This window comes from Lipophrys pholis, assembly GCF_963383615.2.
Source record: "Lipophrys pholis genome assembly, chromosome: 17".
NCBI classification, from domain to species: domain Eukaryota; kingdom Metazoa; phylum Chordata; class Actinopteri; order Blenniiformes; family Blenniidae; genus Lipophrys; species Lipophrys pholis.
This window is the reverse complement of record NC_137643.1, coordinates 3,933,872-3,951,038: the sequence shown is the minus strand read 5'-3', so window position 1 is coordinate 3,951,038 and position 17,167 is coordinate 3,933,872. Positions and strand designations below refer to the sequence as shown.

General features: G+C 45.2%; 1 protein-coding gene across 1 annotated transcript in view; it reads left to right on the top strand.

The window, feature by feature from the left end:
- The window catches only part of cica (capicua transcriptional repressor a), a 33,336-nt gene that overhangs the window by 15,692 nt on the left and 477 nt on the right, over positions 1-17,167 (top strand). The window contains 19 exon segments of the mRNA XM_080485109.1: positions 16-147; positions 1,709-1,862; positions 3,769-3,868; positions 3,950-4,132; positions 4,675-4,801; positions 5,081-5,253; positions 6,480-6,612; positions 6,998-7,080; positions 7,896-8,772; positions 9,172-9,314; positions 10,135-10,295; positions 11,242-11,470; positions 11,928-12,216; positions 12,934-13,100; positions 13,648-13,689; positions 13,691-13,791; positions 15,540-15,691; positions 16,308-16,442; positions 16,713-16,838. Coding sequence (XP_080341235.1) covers positions 16-147; positions 1,709-1,862; positions 3,769-3,868; positions 3,950-4,132; positions 4,675-4,801; positions 5,081-5,253; positions 6,480-6,612; positions 6,998-7,080; positions 7,896-8,772; positions 9,172-9,314; positions 10,135-10,295; positions 11,242-11,470; positions 11,928-12,216; positions 12,934-13,100; positions 13,648-13,689; positions 13,691-13,791; positions 15,540-15,691; positions 16,308-16,442; positions 16,713-16,838 — 3,507 coding nt within the window.

The window sequence follows — 17,167 nt, the reverse complement described above, 5'->3', positions numbered from 1 at the left end:
CTTTCCTTCCCACAGTTTGGACCAACGTGGAACCTCGCTCCGTGCCAGTGTTTCCTTGGCATTCGCTCGTCCCTTTCCTGGAGCCCAGCCAATCAGGAGCAGCCGCCCAGCCTGCCGACGGCCAGCAGCTTGTCAATCAGAGTAAAGGTAAAAATGAGCCCTTTCCTCCATTCTCCTGACATGACATCATGAGTTTCTGGGATCGCACGACACTTTGGTTTCTGCCCCAATGTCTGTAACAGCATTTTAAACAATATAACAAGTGTGAGAGGAAACGGTTTCTAGGTTCACAAACGACGGCTGCCAAAATACTCAAGAACAAACCAGCAGCCAAGTCAGTGTTTCCCAAAACTGTTGCAACAGAATTGCAAATCACAACAGTTGGTGTTCACACAAATTTAATTCCAGCAGCATTGTTGATAACACCACCACTGACATGGTGGTAAAGTGTATTCATCCACCGAGTCTGGCTGGTTAGGCCAGTGAGTAATCTAAAAGCAAATTAAAAGACACAGTGTTTGTCTTGTGTGAATGGGTGAATGTGAATAACATTATAAGGGACCTTGGGGGGCTGCTGCAGCAGTGAAAAAAAAACCATTCTCATTCTTTTTCTATACTGATTGCTTTCGCTAAAACCACAATCATTCGAGCTACTTCCTCAGGAAACGTCATCTCAACTGAAATTCATCCAATCAACACACTTTTGGTTGAATGCCGGACTTTCTAATATCCATCGTTTACCTACACTCAATCCCAACCCAAACTCAGACCAGGGACTTTCTTGTTCAAGAGATGCAAGAACATTAACCTCTATACTCTTTTCCTGTTGGGATTGAGGTGTGTCAGGTCTTTATATACAGCCTGCAACCATCACTTCACATTTTCCCACAATTTATTCTTTCCATTCATTCAATTTACATTATATTCATTTCTGAAAGTCTGACAGTTTTTATCCTCTGTTTATTCATGTTTTAGTAATAATTCTTTTTTTTTTTTTTTAAAAACAAACAGTAATTACAAGGAAGAAAGCATGCTGGGAAAGGGCCTTCCTTCCCTCATCCACACAGATCTTGGTCTTTTCAATGTCTAAAGGATGAGAGTGTGTTTCAGCTGCTCCCTCATGTGGTCGCCACGGCAGATCCTGATCTGCATGCTTGACTTGACTTGGGTGGCAATTTAATAATGTATGAGCATGTCGGCTAAGACAAAACGTAATTTGCTGAAGATGTTTTTATAAAACACTGAGTTTTAGGTATTTTTCCATCTGGTTTAAAAAGATGGCTGCTCAGTATTACTGAAAGGATTAAAATGAATCTCTGTTTAGCCAGTTTGACTCAATGCCACAATGAGCTATGTGACCAAAATAAACACAACAAAAAAACTGTCACACAAGCTTTATAATGAAGATTGAGGGATGAAAGGCTTCTATGAAGCACAGACTTAATCACTAAACCGTTCCCTTTCTAAGCGTCTTTGTCCTCAGCTGATATGAAGTTTTATTTTCGCTGCTGCAGTAGAATCTAACATGTATAATGTATTCAGAGCTTGTCTCACCTCCCACAGTGAGTTGGCCGGAGTGCAGACCGTCACCACGCTGCATGCCGAGTCGCCCTGTGTTTACACATATGGTGTCGTTACTTACTTCCATGAAGAGTTTCACTAACCACCACCAAAAAACTTCTTCTTGTTTGTTTTTTGTTTTTTTCAGAGCCTCGCTTTGGCGTGGCTCTGGTGAGCGATGGTCGCACCGGGCCCCCAGACCTGGAGAGGGGCTCGCCGTCGTGCCCTCCCCCGACCAACGACAATCCTACTGCGGACAGGGGCGGGGCAGACAGCGAGACTGAGAGTGATACGGACGACCCGTGAGTACAAAGTGTCCGTCCGTCCATCTATCCATCCATCCATCCATCCATCCATCCATCCATCCATCCATCCATCCATCCATCCATCCATCCATCCATCCATCCATCCATCCATCCACCCACCCAGTGGCTACAAATGTAAAAAAAAAGGAAGAAGTGGAAGAAACACTAGAAAGAAAAGATTGAATTTAAATCCCAGTGAGGAGTAGCTCTGGGTTGCATTGAACACATGGTGAAATGAGGCCAGTCCTCAGTGAGACTCAGGCAGCAGCCAGACAACTGTTGATCCAGTTCACCACTTGTTTACACGCCAGTGGAGCAATTTATAGCCGCCTGCTGTTCGCATACGGACCCACTGACGTGAAACTTTGGTAAACTTATGTGCTCACTTTTAGTTTGTTCAGCCGTTTTGTCTGCTCAGATGTAAAGATTCAAGTTTACTTGAGAATTACCGGATGTTTTATATTTACTAAAAGTAAAATTCATATATATATATATATATATATATATAAAATTTCACCTCAGTAGAGACACACAGGGACTCCAAATGGTGCCAACTCATTTTGAGCAAACACTTCTTACATTATGTTGACTTCCTCTGTGCAACTCTGGGTATGAGTCATTAGATAGCAGGTAGTAACTGTAGTTCATGTCACAATGCAGTTTGAAGATGCTGTTTCAAACTGGCTGCTTAAAAAACAAACAAAAACAAAAAAACTCTCAAGGATGTCACACTCCAAACAGGTGCACTGAATTCCAGCTCTGCAAGCACAATCCAGAAGAAACACACAACTCTGTGTGTGTGTGTGTGTGTGTGTGTGTGTGTGTGTGTGTGTGTGTGTGTCTGGGTCTGGGTTATTGCTCTTTCAGAGTGACTCAGACAGGCTGCTGCGCGGCTGTCTGGCTGCTTGTGTGGTTATGAATGTTTCAGGGTCACTCGCCTCACAAAAGGCCGCCGTCGCCAAACGAAAGAAAAGCATCAGCAGTATCTCAACGCTGCAGCGATTACACGGGTTATCAGCCAGCATCTAATGCCAATGAGATAAATAAAATTAGATGCCTTTAGCGGGATGTGGGCTCTGTTTTCTGCTTTTTCCTCCCTATCAGCCGGTTTATAGATGGACACACTTCTTAATTACTGCACTCAACCTGTGGTTTGTATTTGTACCACAATATTTCGTTTTTTTTTCTTACTGACACATGGACTGTCTTCTCTGCATCCACTCTGAATGGTCCTTTTTGTCGTCGTCTTCTTTTGTCTGCCATAACGGCTGAACATCTACAGCAACATTAATCAAGAAATGAGCACTTCTGTTTGGACTTGGTTTCCCAACACACAACCTCTCAGCGTTTACACCCCATGTCCTGGTTTTTACTTTACGCGTCTGCTCGTGTTCGTGTGTGTTTGACAACTTCTACACATGAAGCTAAACACGTCTTGGTACCCCGGTTCAGCGACACACAGGAAGAATGCAATTTAGTGGACGTAGACCCAGCCGTTTCCGTGGAATTAACTGAATAAATACTGTGTGCTTATCACGCACGGAGGTACCGATGGCTGAACAGATAAAATAAACAACGTCCAGTAAGAAAGTGAGGAACAGAAAGCACTCGTGCACAATGATATGGCTACTATATACTGAATTTGAAAATGAGATTTGTTTCTCATACATAAACGCAGCTCTAAAGCTTTCAGAACACAGTAATCCATTTTGTATTGTTAATTATAGGACAATGTGTTTGCATGTGTTGAAAACTTGCCCTTGCTGTGCACAGGACGGTTCATACATGGACCGTCTCACGTTCCTCTAAATCATTTACAACCTTTCGCTTCCTCAGTGTGTCTCCCTTGATTTTCCATCTCAGTTTGACTTTCATTTTCATTTCCCTCTGTGTGTTGATGCAGATTTTCCCCGAGTGTCGCCAACGACCCAACGCCTTCCTCTGGACCCATGAAGCGACGCACACAGTCCCTCAGCGCCTTGCCCAAGGACGGAGACAGGAAGGTCAGTGCACAGTGCAGACACACGCTCAATCAGGAGGAACAGCGGGAGAGAGTTTTGTGTCTCATACTTCTGTCCCGCCAGAGGGAGAAGGACCACATTCGTCGTCCCATGAACGCATTTATGATCTTCAGTAAGCGCCACCGGGCCCTGGTGCACCAGCGACACCCCAACCAAGACAACCGGACCGTCAGCAAGATCCTCGGGGAGTGGTGGTACGCCCTGGGGCCCAATGAGAAGCAGCAGTACCACGACCTGGCCTTTCAGGTAATATCACGCCAACAATTCTTTCATTGGCACACATCTGCTTTGAAAAGAGGAATTACCCGGGTAGTTACCCCAAACAACAAGATTTTGCTGCGTTTGCTTTTTTAAACCCATTTTATCACATGGGGGCCCAAACTCTTATTATTTGTTTGTTTGTTTGTTGGCGTACTGTAATATTGCTGAATATTGGTCTTGATTTGGGTCATGATTTATTATTATGGGATGGTGGCGGGTCTTAAAGCCAGACCAGTTGAGGACTACTGCTCCGTGTTGATCATAGATGTGAATGTGAGTGTGTGTGATCATCTGCGTCTCTGTTTGCGCTGTGATAAAGTGGTGTAGTCACCCACGGTCAGCTGGAATCAGCTTCAGCTCCTCGTGACCCCAAGTTGTATAAAGCAGATGGCTGGATGAATGGAAACTTGTATTTACTCCAAATGTCCACAGCCCAGCAGAGAATTGGAGCACTTACTGCAACAACAATATCAACTGAAACTTAGAAAGCCCCCCCACCCCACCCTCCCACCCCTCCTCTTTTTCAGGTGAAGGAGGCCCATTTCAGAGCTTATCCAGACTGGAAGTGGTGCAACAAGGACAGGAGGAAGTCTCTGTCGGAGGGCCGCGGGACCCCAAAGGAGTCACGTGAGAGGAGCATGTCAGAGAGCACAGGTCTGTGAATGTCTCATGATTTATCAACTCCTTTTTCTATTGCAGGTTCTTTAATGACATATAATACATTTAGCGTACTGCAATATATTCTAGTATATATGATTCTAGCATTAAAATGCACAATACTTGAAATATCAATACAAAGCTGATTTGATCTCTGACAGGTTTGAATTACACGTATCAGAATTTGTTTTGATGCTCCCAACAATCACATTCTTTGACTGTGAGCAATACAAACTGTGTTATTTCATTGATTTATTCTCCTCTGCGTCTCACCAGATGCTCATTCAGAGTCCCAGGTGCTGGAAGGAAGGGGCGGGGCCTCAGGCTGGCCGGGGGGATCGGAGCGTCGAGGGGGGCTGTTCGGGGGCCAGAACCCCCGGCCCCGAGCCTTTTCCCAGAGTGCCGTGCACACCCTGGAGCAGAGGGAGCGGGAGAGAGACCTGGAGAAGGTACGAGGTCGTTAATCCGTAGCTGCAAGGCAGCAAACACACTTTCAAAGATGGTCGGAAAAAAAAACCTGCTTCACATCACAAGCTCACGCCAAGTGGTTACTCAGCCAACAATGTACCTTCTCAAGAGAAGAACTTTTACATTTTGTTGGTGCATTAATATTACTGTTTGACTTTACTGCTGAAGTTCACTTTGAAGGTTTTCTTTTCTTCTTTATTTATTGAAACATGCATTCAAAGAGGTTAATGAACAGCTGAGGGAAACAAAAGTATTGACAATATAACAGTGACAGTGTAGCAGACTGCAGGGATTGCTCATGGAAAGGCAGCGGAGTGTGTGTGTGTGTGTGTGTGTGTGTGTGTGTGTGTGTGTGTGTGTGTGTGTGTGTGTGTGTGTGTGTGTGTGTGTTCAGGACGTCTGTCTTCCACACAGTTTCACCTCAACTCAACCACTGGAAGCAAACAGTTCAGAAACAGTTCAAATGGACTCACTTGCTTCTTTATGTGAGGGTTTGAATTGTTTCTGCTAAAAAAAAAAATGAGAAAAAGAAGAGAAAACTCTGGGGGAGCTCAGCCTTCAGCTTCAAAGCGTTTACTTTATACTTCTTTGGTTCCTTTGAAGGTACAAGACTCTTTCAGTACAAATCACAGAGGAGTAAAACAGCATCTGGGCTCTCTGAGGCATGTATGCTTTGATAATAGCTGTATATTATTGTTGTTATTTTCCACCCATCCATCTTCTATACCGCTTTATCCTGCTCAGGGTCACTGGAGCCAATCCCAGCTTACTATGGCCAAGAGCAGGATAAAAGAAAACCCACGCACACACGGAGAGAACATGCAAACTCCACACAGAAAGACTCCAGCCATTACTTGAACCGATGACAGAACTCTCACCACTGTTGTGTTGTTGTTGTTTTTACTTTCTTGCTGTTCTGTATAAGTTTTATGTTGCTGAACCTGGGGTTTTTAACATGACGAGGAATTTTGAACTGAAGCTTAAAGTTTGATGCTGGACGTCCTTCCTGACACAATCTGAGCACTCGAGAGTTAAAGGCCTCCGTCGGGTACTGGTGGGATTTGGACTAGCAACTTATTACAAGTTCGCTTTAATTAAAAACAAAAACTCTTGGCTGTAAAAACTAATTCTTCCTTTCTTTTTTTTTCCTTTTTAAACTCGATTATCTTGTATCCATGCTGACCTCATTTGTCTTTTTTGTTTTCAGGAGGATGGGGCGGGTTTGTTTCGCTCCCAGCCACCGTCTCAGTCGCTGTACCCGGGCGGAATCTGCGAGGACGTGACCAGCGATGAGGAGCGCATGGTCATCTGCGAGGAGGAAGGTGACGACGATGTCATGGGTGAGTTCGAGACGCTGCAGAGCAGTCACAGCGACTGTCTCATCAGCCCACAGTGATAGTTTCACTTCCCACCTTTTTACTGGTTGTGTCAGCAAAAACACCTTCATACTAAAAAAAACTAAACTAAAGCAGCGTCATCTCGTCAGCCCGCACCTGTTAACTGCCTGTGTTGATATTTAGCAACGACAGTCTCACATAATTTGTAATTTCATGGTGATTCTGGCAGTTTGAGGTCCTTTCCTAAATAAATGTGGACGCACATCATCAGTGTTTAACCTCCTCTGCTGGGACTCACATACAATCACTGACAAATCACTGACAATACGCTGCGTGTTTAACCCCGTATGGTCAAAAGCCGTTGAAACAATCACCTGTGGTTTTTCAGAGGATTCTTGCCCTGAAGGCTCCATCGACCTCAAGTGTAAAGAGAGAGTGACGGACAGCGATGAGGACGAGCCGGACGGACAGGTCGGTGAAGTTAAAAAAAATCACCTTTCCTTAGTGGTCTTCATTTTAAGAGGCAAACCATGTACTGGACACAAACGTGTTTTTGTCATTATTGTGTAGAAGGTCCTTTACACACTGGAGGCTAAAAACCTTTACAACTTTTACACGAAGCAAAAATGATACGAAGCAAGTTTTCTGAGCTCTGAGCGGTACCATCACTAAGTTGCTCTCAGCTCAGGTCTCAGTGTGGTGCTGTGACCTCTACTTCCAAGAAATATGTTTGAAAAAATATTTATTTTCAATTTTGACAATTTGCTTGGTGATTTATCTGGATTGGAGCTGGTTTGGGATCACTGATCTTATGTTTGACACCCCTGTTCTAAGGCCTCGGTGCTGTTGTGATGCAGAACTGAATTTTTGATGAATTAATTCTCCTTGGGAAAAATCTGCCTTATACTCGAGAGAAGGAGAAGAACAAGATCGTAGTTGTAATGGATGAATTCATTGAGCATGTGCAGACCTCAAACCTCGATTCAACATTTCTGGCAGATTTGATCGTAAAAGATTTATGACTAAATATTTTTGTTGAATGTTTTTGATGTGTTGTTCATTCATCTCCCTCACAGTGTGTAAAGATCTTAGGATTTATTAAGTAAGCTGTATTTAAAAAAAACTGGGGATGTGTTGTACAGTTTACAGATAAGGCATCGTGTTGCTGGTGTTTTCATTCATATTAAAGTTTTAAAACCTGCAGAAGCTGTTTCTTCATAAAGAAAAGATGAACTACACATTGTAACGTCTCCTCTTTGATCTGTGTGCCTCTGTCTCCCCTCCAGCATGGCTTCAAGCCAGTGGCTCGCTCCTCTCTCTCCTCCTCTCCCTCTATTCCTCAGTCCGACTCCACATCTTCTAAAGGGACTGGAGGAGGTGGGGGAGGAGGAGGAGGAGGTGCTGCTGCTGAAGACGGGTCTGAGAAGAAAAGGAGGAGAGGACTGGATGGAAGAGAAGAGGGCGGTAAGGGAGGGCAGAAGAAAGAGGAAACGGTGACAAATGGAGGAGATGGAGGTGGAGAAGGTGGGCCGGGTGTCTCCTCTCTGTCCATCACAGGCTCGGCGTCCGCCACCCAAACTCCCGTCACTCAGCAGGGTTTAACCCAGGTCATCGGCAGCGTCCGCATGGCCTCCACGATGGTGACCAATGTGGTTCGTCCCATCGCCAGCACGCCCATCCCCATCGCCAGCAAGCCCATGGAAGGCGCCATCACCCTCAGCTCCCTGCCACAGGACAAGAAAGCCACTCACCTGATTGGAGGAGGCGGAGCTCAGCAGCTGCCAATCACAGCAGGGGGTGGGTACCTGTCGTCCTCCTCCCCCGGTGCGGTCAGTGTCACCCCAGTGGGAGGCAGCAGCCTGGTCACTAGTCTAGTTCTGGGAGGGTCCTTCCCCGCTGCACAGCCAGTGCAGCTCCTCACCCCACAGCCACAAACTCCCCTCCCCGTCCTCCAGCCTCAGCTCCACCCATCTGCAGCCACCTCTGCCCTCACACCCACCGTCTGCCCCAAGCCACTAGCGCAGGTCCAGTACGTCCTGCCCGCCGAGGGCCCCCCAGCCCCCCAACTCACTCACCAACAAATCCTCTCCCCGCCCATCAATGCCGCTCTGGCCAATGGCGTGCGCTCGGGGGCAGGAACCAGAGTCAGCCCCGGGACCAGAGGTGAGACAGAGAGCAACGATTGGCTGAGAGGAAAATGCTAGTTTCTTCTCAGTGACAAATGTGGCATTTCTTTGAGCTGTAGTTTCTTCTCTCAGTTCAGTAGATCTGATTGGCTTACATAAGATTTATGATTGACAAGAGAAACGCTGTTGACTTGAGTTATGAGAGCCCACCGCCCACCCATCGCTCTCTCTTCATAAGCATGTGAAGCAACAGGACTCTGTTCCACCTTGTTATCAGCGAGGAATTTCTCTCCAATCAGTCTTTGAAATGTTCTCAGTGTGTCTCCACCCACCGTCGCTCCTCTGCCGGCTTCACCTCCTCCTTTGACTCCATTCGTCTGTTCCTCACACTGACTGATGTGACTCTCTCTCCCTCTCTCGCCCTCTCGCTCATTAGTCCAAACTCAGTCACCAGTCTCGCAGAGCAAGATGTTGGTTCCCATGGCAACAGTGAGAACAGGGTCTACTCCTCCTCATCCTTCCATCTCCCTCGTGGCTCCGCCTCTTCCTGTGCAAAACGGCCCTGCAACAGGAAACAAGGTGAGTCGAACTTACTTCAGCACATCCAAACAACAGGATCAGTTTACTGATGTCAGTGCAAAAAGATGTATACAAACTATACTGTGTGTGTGTGTGTGTCTGTGCGTGTGCGTGTTCACGTTGTTAAATGACAGACGGGTGTGGTAGGTAGACAACACCGCAGCAGCATTAAAGCCAGACTGTGACGACTGTTGTTCTTCTGAGGGAACAAATCAGATGACAGGAGGTCGCTGGAGTGAAAGAAATAGTCCATGTTTTAGTTGTGGGTGCTGCAGGCTTGCTACGATTTGGAGAAGATCTGAGGGACTCAGGCTTTGAGTACAGAAAGTAAAGTATCTTTGCCTGGCTTGACTCAAAAACACATTCACTCCAGCTTAAATGCAGATTATTTCAGTCAGACCGTCAAGCGGCCGACTCATAAACCTGGAAGTTTCGGCCTTTATTTGCCTTTTTCAGAACATTCTGTTTGATGTAAACATTGTTCAGTGACGTGACTTTTCTTTGAAAAACTGAACCACGTTGTTCCTGTTTGTCGAACCAGTAAAATGATATTTTATTTGCTACAATCTGCTGGTTCAAGCTTTTGATTTGATGAGACTGATCAAGTAAATCAAGTGTAAGTGAGTTGTATTTACAGCTCTACTGCTCTGCTGACCTTTTCTTTTGACGACTCTTCAAAATCCTAAAGAACATAAAGCCACACTTGATATTTTTAAGTTGACCTCACTGGATACGTAACACAGTGCAGAGGAAAATTGGGGGTGTTTTCAGATGATGGTGAGACATTCATTTTGTTTATGTTTTTTTTCTGCCCACACAGATCATCCAGATTGCTCCCATGCCTGTGGTGCAGACCAACGTACATGCTGGCGGCGCGGCGGCGGTGCACCCTGGGAATCCCTTTCCAGTTTCCGTGGCAACGGTGATGGCTCCCGGAGCGGCGCCCCCGCAGACCGTTCTCCTGACCTCCCCTCCTGCCAGGTCACTACTCACACAGCCACCGACACCTGAACGACAACTGTGTGTTCTGATGCGTCGGATCGTCGAGAGGCCTCGCAGATACTAGAGGTCCTTTAGAAAGGACGTCACATTTAAGTAGTACATAGGCCAACGTATTACTGTTGCTACTGAGAATGCGTGGGCAGTGGAACCGAAAGCAGAGGCAGACGAAGATGTATGAACAAAATGCAATCGACAAAAACAACATAAGGTCACACACACAGAGTGGTGAGGTAATGAGGCAAAACTAACAACACTGAAGGAGCAATCGAGGTGAGACACATGGAGGGTGCAGCTGAGGTCAAAGAGGGACAGGGCTCATCGCACAGTCAGGGGAAACCTTAACTGTTAAAACCCTGGTGACCCAACCTGAAACATAAAGACATGAATAACAACAACATGACAAGACCTTAAACTGGAGCAACCATGAGGGAATCAACCAGAAGGGGAGCGCACTGGGAAAACACACGACAGAATACAAAACAACACAATGCCTTGACAATTAATGTGTAATAAATGAAGATGAAGGAAATCAATGATTTGCACAGTTAATGGGATCAAAGACGAAAATTGGCACAAAGTCAGTTTATTTACAATTTTTTTAGAGGAAATGATGATGAAAAGCATCAATATCGAGCAAAGTGTCAATGTTAAACAACAGATGTAATCACTGCAACAGCTTTTCATGTCTTTCATTGATCCATCTTTTAATGTGAATCATGTGGTGACTGGTCACATGTCCAAGGTATATTCTCACTTCACCCATTGTAGGACTATTGCTAGACTCAGCTCCAGACTCGTGCATTTGAGTCATTCAATGCATAAAACCGAATCAATTTCACAATCTGTGTTACTGTGTTTCAAAGTCTGGCCATATTGTGTCATAGAATCCATGTACCTGTATTCACCGAGGTCACTTGTCCCTCAGGATCACCTACGTTCAGTCTGGTCCAGGAGTCACCGCTGCATCGCCGCAGCCTCCCGGCCCTGCATATCTCCCGTCATCCCTGGCTACGCTGGGCTTCACTGCCATCGCCCCTGCTGGCCAAGCCCTGGTTCAGCCGCTCGTAGGTCAGCAACCGCTGCTCGCTCCAGCTCCGCCCCCGAGTCAGTCGCAGTCTCCGCCGGGCCAGACTGCAGCGACCCCGGCTCGTCAGGTAAAGCAGGTCCACAGCAGAGCGCAGTCTCAATGCCAAGCCTGATGTTTGAAGTCACCGAAGAAATTATGGAACTGAATGACGTTAATGATGTTAAAAGGGGTTATCTGATTGAATTAAATTGACATAAGTAGCCAACCTTCAGACATCCTGTTTCATATTAATAATTTCCTTTTCAAATAAGAAAAGTAGGTTACTGCAGCAGAGCCGAGCAGCAGCTGAATAATGTGTGTCTTTTTTGCAGTTTGGGGTAAACACAGGCAGCGAGAAAGTTCAGACAAACACTGCAGATTTCTTAATTTCACAATATCTCAATATTCTACCAGCGCTCTGTGCAATGATCAAATCTCTGTACACTTTGAAAAAAAACCTGTTTTATCTGCAATTCCACTTCCACGTTTCTCACAGAATACTGTCTGCTCTCTCATGGCACGTTTTGCTGTTCCTTCTTCTGCAGGTACTAACTGCCATCTATCCTGCACCGACCGTCACGCTGGCCACCGGCGTTGTGTCCGTGACGTCCGTACCGCCGGCGGTGGCAGCGCCAGCGCCAGATGTGGCGAACCCCTCCTCTCCCGTGGCGTTGGGGGTGCAGGGCTCTGCGGTGGTGACCCCTCCGGTGTGTGGAGCGGTGGAGGTGAAACGTGAGAGCCCGCTGGACGCTCAGACTGAAGACGGAGCTCAGGAGACGTCGAACTGTTTCAGCTCCTCGGCAGCTTCCTGTAACAGCGGCGGAGCTGTTAAAGGTAACGCTTCAGTGGTTCAGTTGATGATTCACATTCCTGAATTTCTGCCTCACAAGTCAGACATGGGCAACTACGACCATTGTTATGGCCACAAAAATGTCATCTTCACCACCCGAGGGCCAAATTCTGACCAAATACATCAACGAAAAGGACCTGGCATTGTCGCTGATTAAATAAAAAAGACTAACAACATCCATGTGTGGGAGATTTTAGCTTGAAATAAAACAGTAAATTCAATTGATAACCGGTACACTTTTGCTTTTGACTACCAATGAACCATTACTTAAATTACTAACGATTTATTTATATTTGGAAATTGGTTCATCAGTTGCCCCTGACTGATTTAGAGTCAGAAAACATCCCATCGTGTCTTGTTGGGATTGTGGGAGGAAGCGAGAGCCGCTGGAGAAAACCCACAGAGAGGAAGAACATGTAAACTCAACACAGAAATGCCCTGAAGCCAGACTGTCAATCATTGTCAGGCATCAATCGAACTATTAATAGTCTTTGCTTTAGATCTTCTGACCATTAAAAAAATTACAAAAGTATAAAAACAGCAATTTTCTCCTCCGTTCTGAGGCGTGTGATGAGAACAAAACGTTTCAGGTTCATTCTGGTTTCCTGTTAATGTTTCCACAAATAAAATGTGATCCTGTTTTTGTTCTGGGCAAATATTAAAACACTTTTTCATTTATTACTGATTTGTGTCTCTTTTAGTGAAACAAGAGGAAGAAGTTATTCTGCACATCAAAGAAGAGAATATGAGGGACGGACATGGACAAGAGAATCGAGGCGAGGAGGAGAAGAAGAGAGAGAAAGAGGCGGTGGAGAGCAGCGAAAAGAAAAGAGGCGAGAGAGGCGAGAGAGAGGACCACGGCAAAGAGGTGAAGATATGTGCGGCATTCACTGTCTGTTTCCCTCATCGCTGTACACTCTGTGTGAAGCTTTAGTTTTGAACTTTCAGGTCTAAGTTTCTTTAGTGATAGATTGAAAAATCTGTGATATTTACAACTATACTTCTTACTTTCCGTTCATTTAACATCAAACCAGCTTGATCAGGACAGGGCAGAATAGAATAGAATGGAATGGAATAGAATAGAATAGAATAGAATAGAATAGAATAGAATAGAATAGAATAGAATAGAATAGAATAGAATAAAGCCAAGAAGCTGCTGTCTGTTAGCAGTGCAAAATGAAGCCAGAGTAAAATATATATATAACAGAAGGATTCCAGATTATAGAGCAGTCATTGTACATAAATGAGGCGGTCTGGTCACAGAAGCGTTGCCATCGCCACACAACAGGAGAGGTGCTAAAAACAGCTCCACGTCCCCTCACAAACAAACAAGCCTGTCCTGAAGTGACTTCACACTCCAGCTGCAGCCTCTTATAACTTTGATCATAAAGAAAATGCTCACACTCTCTTTCCAGGCGAGACCTCGCTCCCCGGCTCCGCCAGCCTCGGGCCTGGACCCCCCCTCCCCCGCCCCCTGCGGAGAGGGACCCCCCCACATCCTCGAAGAAGACCAAGTTTCGACCGCCGCCACTGAAAAAGACTCCCGACTCTCACGACAAGTGAGTGTGAGGAAGACGAGGCTGTGTATATTCGAGGAGACAGGAGAGTCGGTGTCAGGATTCACCTCGTCCACTCAGTCTCGTTCTTTCTCAACGTGCAGGGCCAAAACAAATTAATAACAAAATAAGCAAAACATGGGAGAAGAGACGAGAGAGGGGAGCTGGAAATGAAGGAATATACCCATCAACCTCAACACTAGGTGGCATGTAAAGTTCTGCAGGATGACCCATAGAGGGCGCTCCCTGAGGTCACTCACTGTGTCACAACATAAGTTGTCGACTCAACAGTGTTTGTCACACCCGACTGTTAACTTTTTCTTGGAAAGCCTCTTTAAGTGTAACCCTCTGTTGCATGAATTATGAAAGCCAAGATCAAGATTTCTTTTCCCAAAGATTTCTCAAAGTTACGAAACATCCACTCCCGTGGACTATATGTCCCTGAGCTTTCAACACGAAACATTATGAACTTACTGTAAAAATGAATGACTTGTGTTTTATTGTAAATATACAAATACCTTTATGCTTAGAAAAACATTTCAACAATTTTTTTTTAGACATTACAACACTGCATATGTGCATCGACCGACAACGTTTAGGCCTGAAAAGGAAACTAATGACATTCATTCCTGTGAATTTCACACCTAAATGGGTCAAACCATCTCCAACTGGAGAAACATTGTCTGTCTTCACAGTTGTTTAAGATGCAGGACTGGCATGGCCGTGCACTGAGACCAGCATGTTGTTTTCTGTGACGAAAACTGACATTTTAGTCATTCTATGTTCATCAAACCTCGACTGCAGGAAAGTGTGCAAAGCACAAAAATATAAATTGTTAATATATTTAATGACAATTAGTCATTTTTTTTCTTTTTTTTTACAAATCACGTTGTTACGTCATATAAATTCTGCTAATTATGTTTAAGTATTGCAAAGTTCTCAAACACCATCAGAAGTGTCGTGAAAAAGTTAAAATTTGACCTCATATGAGTTACCACCAATAATGTCAAATAACCCCCACGAAAATGCTCAGAATTCATCTCGAGTCTGGATTCGTTGCCCTCGGGGGCTTTGAGTGGCCCCCACACACCCGGCTGCAGGGGCTTCAGCCCCTCAGGCCTCGCAACTGATGATCCCGAAGTTTCATCCTCAAAACTTGGCATGTCCGCGTGCGACTTGAAACTAAGCCAGGTCATGAGTTATCACATAGTTCTTACCACATCTTCGACTGGGACAAAAGTCTTTAATGAAATTAAAGCAGAACAGAATCAGTCTGCCAGCTCCTTCTGGCTTTCTGCTCCCGGTGAAACAATGCTCTCTTCATTTTAACAGTTTACATACTCTCAAGCTGAGCGAGCTCATACAGCAGGAGCTCATCTTATGTAATTCTGGCAGGAAGCAGCTTGAAGACGAGCACCCCACACAGGACTCCGTTTGTTGCCTCTATGAACAAACACTCATTTTCCAACCTCGCGGCGTCCTGTTGCATTGTTAGCTCTCAGCCAATCCTCCGACTTCACAAACTGATGGTGGAAACTCTTGTTTACTGAATGTGAGTGGGCAGAGTTGCTTACCCTTGATATTCCTTATTCACACTGCAGGAGAGTGGTGGGGAAGCCACAGAGGGAGGAAAAGCCTGGCAGATGAAAGACGGAAAATGCTTTCAGAGGCCATTTCCCTCCTTTTTGTTTTTAAACATCCGCGCCTCTTTAGCGCAGGACTGACGTGGCTGCTGTGTTTCCTGTGCTCAGGGTTTTATCGGAGACCTACTTCGAGGAGCGCTTTGCTGAGCTTCCAGAGTTTAACCCGGAGGAGGTCCTTCCCTCGCCCACTCTGCAGAGCCTGGCCACTTCACCGAGAGCCATCCTGGGAAGCTATCGCAAGAAGAGGCGCAACTCCACAGGTGAGGCGGGAGAGAGTCAAGTCCCGAAACCTCGGAAACATCAAGTGAATTGAATTAGACTGAGTTCAACTGATCATCGATGTTTCTGAAACACCAAGAAAACATTGAGGAGCTTCCACCGGCTGTGTGAAATCAAGCGAATATCAAATGAAAAACATGTAAAAAAAAAAAAAGTAGTTATATTTTGACATAATCGATGAATCAACAACTGATGTTCAAAGAACGGCTTTTTTTATTTATTTATTTTTTATTTGTAATAATATGACATCATAAAATAGCACCTGAATAATCAAAGTTATTAGTAAGAGAGGCTTATTGCTTTAATTCTCACCTGTCCTGAGGAGTCGGTGGAGAGAATGTGGAAGGAAAGAAATTGTTTGGAAGCTGAACTACAAAGGCAGATCTGAGATTAAAACGCTATCTTCATGATTATATATTATCTCTTTCTTCATCTCTATTGTTGTTAATCTTTCTGCGGTGGTTTTACTGCAACCAGACCTAAAATGTGTTGAGTTTGTAGAACTGTTGGAAACACGCCACAAACCTGAAGTCCTTCTCCTCGTTACTTCCGTCTGCTCCCGTCGTCTTACTGTCGTTCATCCCCTGGCCCCCTCAGAGCTGGAACAGCCCGCTGAAGACCCCAGCTCCCCCAGGAGGAAGACCCGCCGCCTGTCCAGCTGCAGCTCGGAGCCCAACACGCCCAAGAGCGCCGCCAAGTGTGAGGGGGAAATCTTCACCTTCGACAGAGCCGGTACGACAGACACGGTCACCACACCCAGGAGCACACTTCACATCCACTGCCTCCTCAACCGGATCCTATTCTGATCTTATGGCTTCTGTCTGTTGTTGTAACTGTATATTTCCATACACTTTTCCTGTTGTTTATATATTTCCACTTGTGTCTTTGGACTGTCTGTGCAACGTTTGCTCGAAGGCAAACTCCTCTCGACTCTTAACCTCGAACATACCGGCGTCCGCACACGCAGTGACAGAGCTCTGAGTAAGCGTTTTGCTCTCGCAGGTCCGGAAGCCGACGTTCCTCTGGGGGAACTGGACCGGGTTCCCTACTCGTCTCTGCGTAGAACGCTGGATCAGCGTCGGGCCCTGGTCATGCAGTTGTTTCAGGAACATGGCTTCTTTCCCTCTGGTAAACAAGCAGCAAATAACACATGACGACATGTTTCAACATGTAATAAACATATAAAGGCACAAAAGAATTTCAAAACTTAAATGTGACAGAGAAGCTAACAAAATGAGTAACTTTATAAGAAGCTCAAAGTGTTTTAAATAGCGTAGATGTCAACTGTAACACAGACAAACCATCATGGTTAAATGTAATAAAACATACCAATCAAAAAAATAGAAAAGAATAATAAACTCAAGAGGAATTATTAAATGCAAATCAGAAACTAAAACATTTTTAATATGTAAAAATGACTCGATGAATATTTGCAAGAAACGTCTATTAAATTTCTC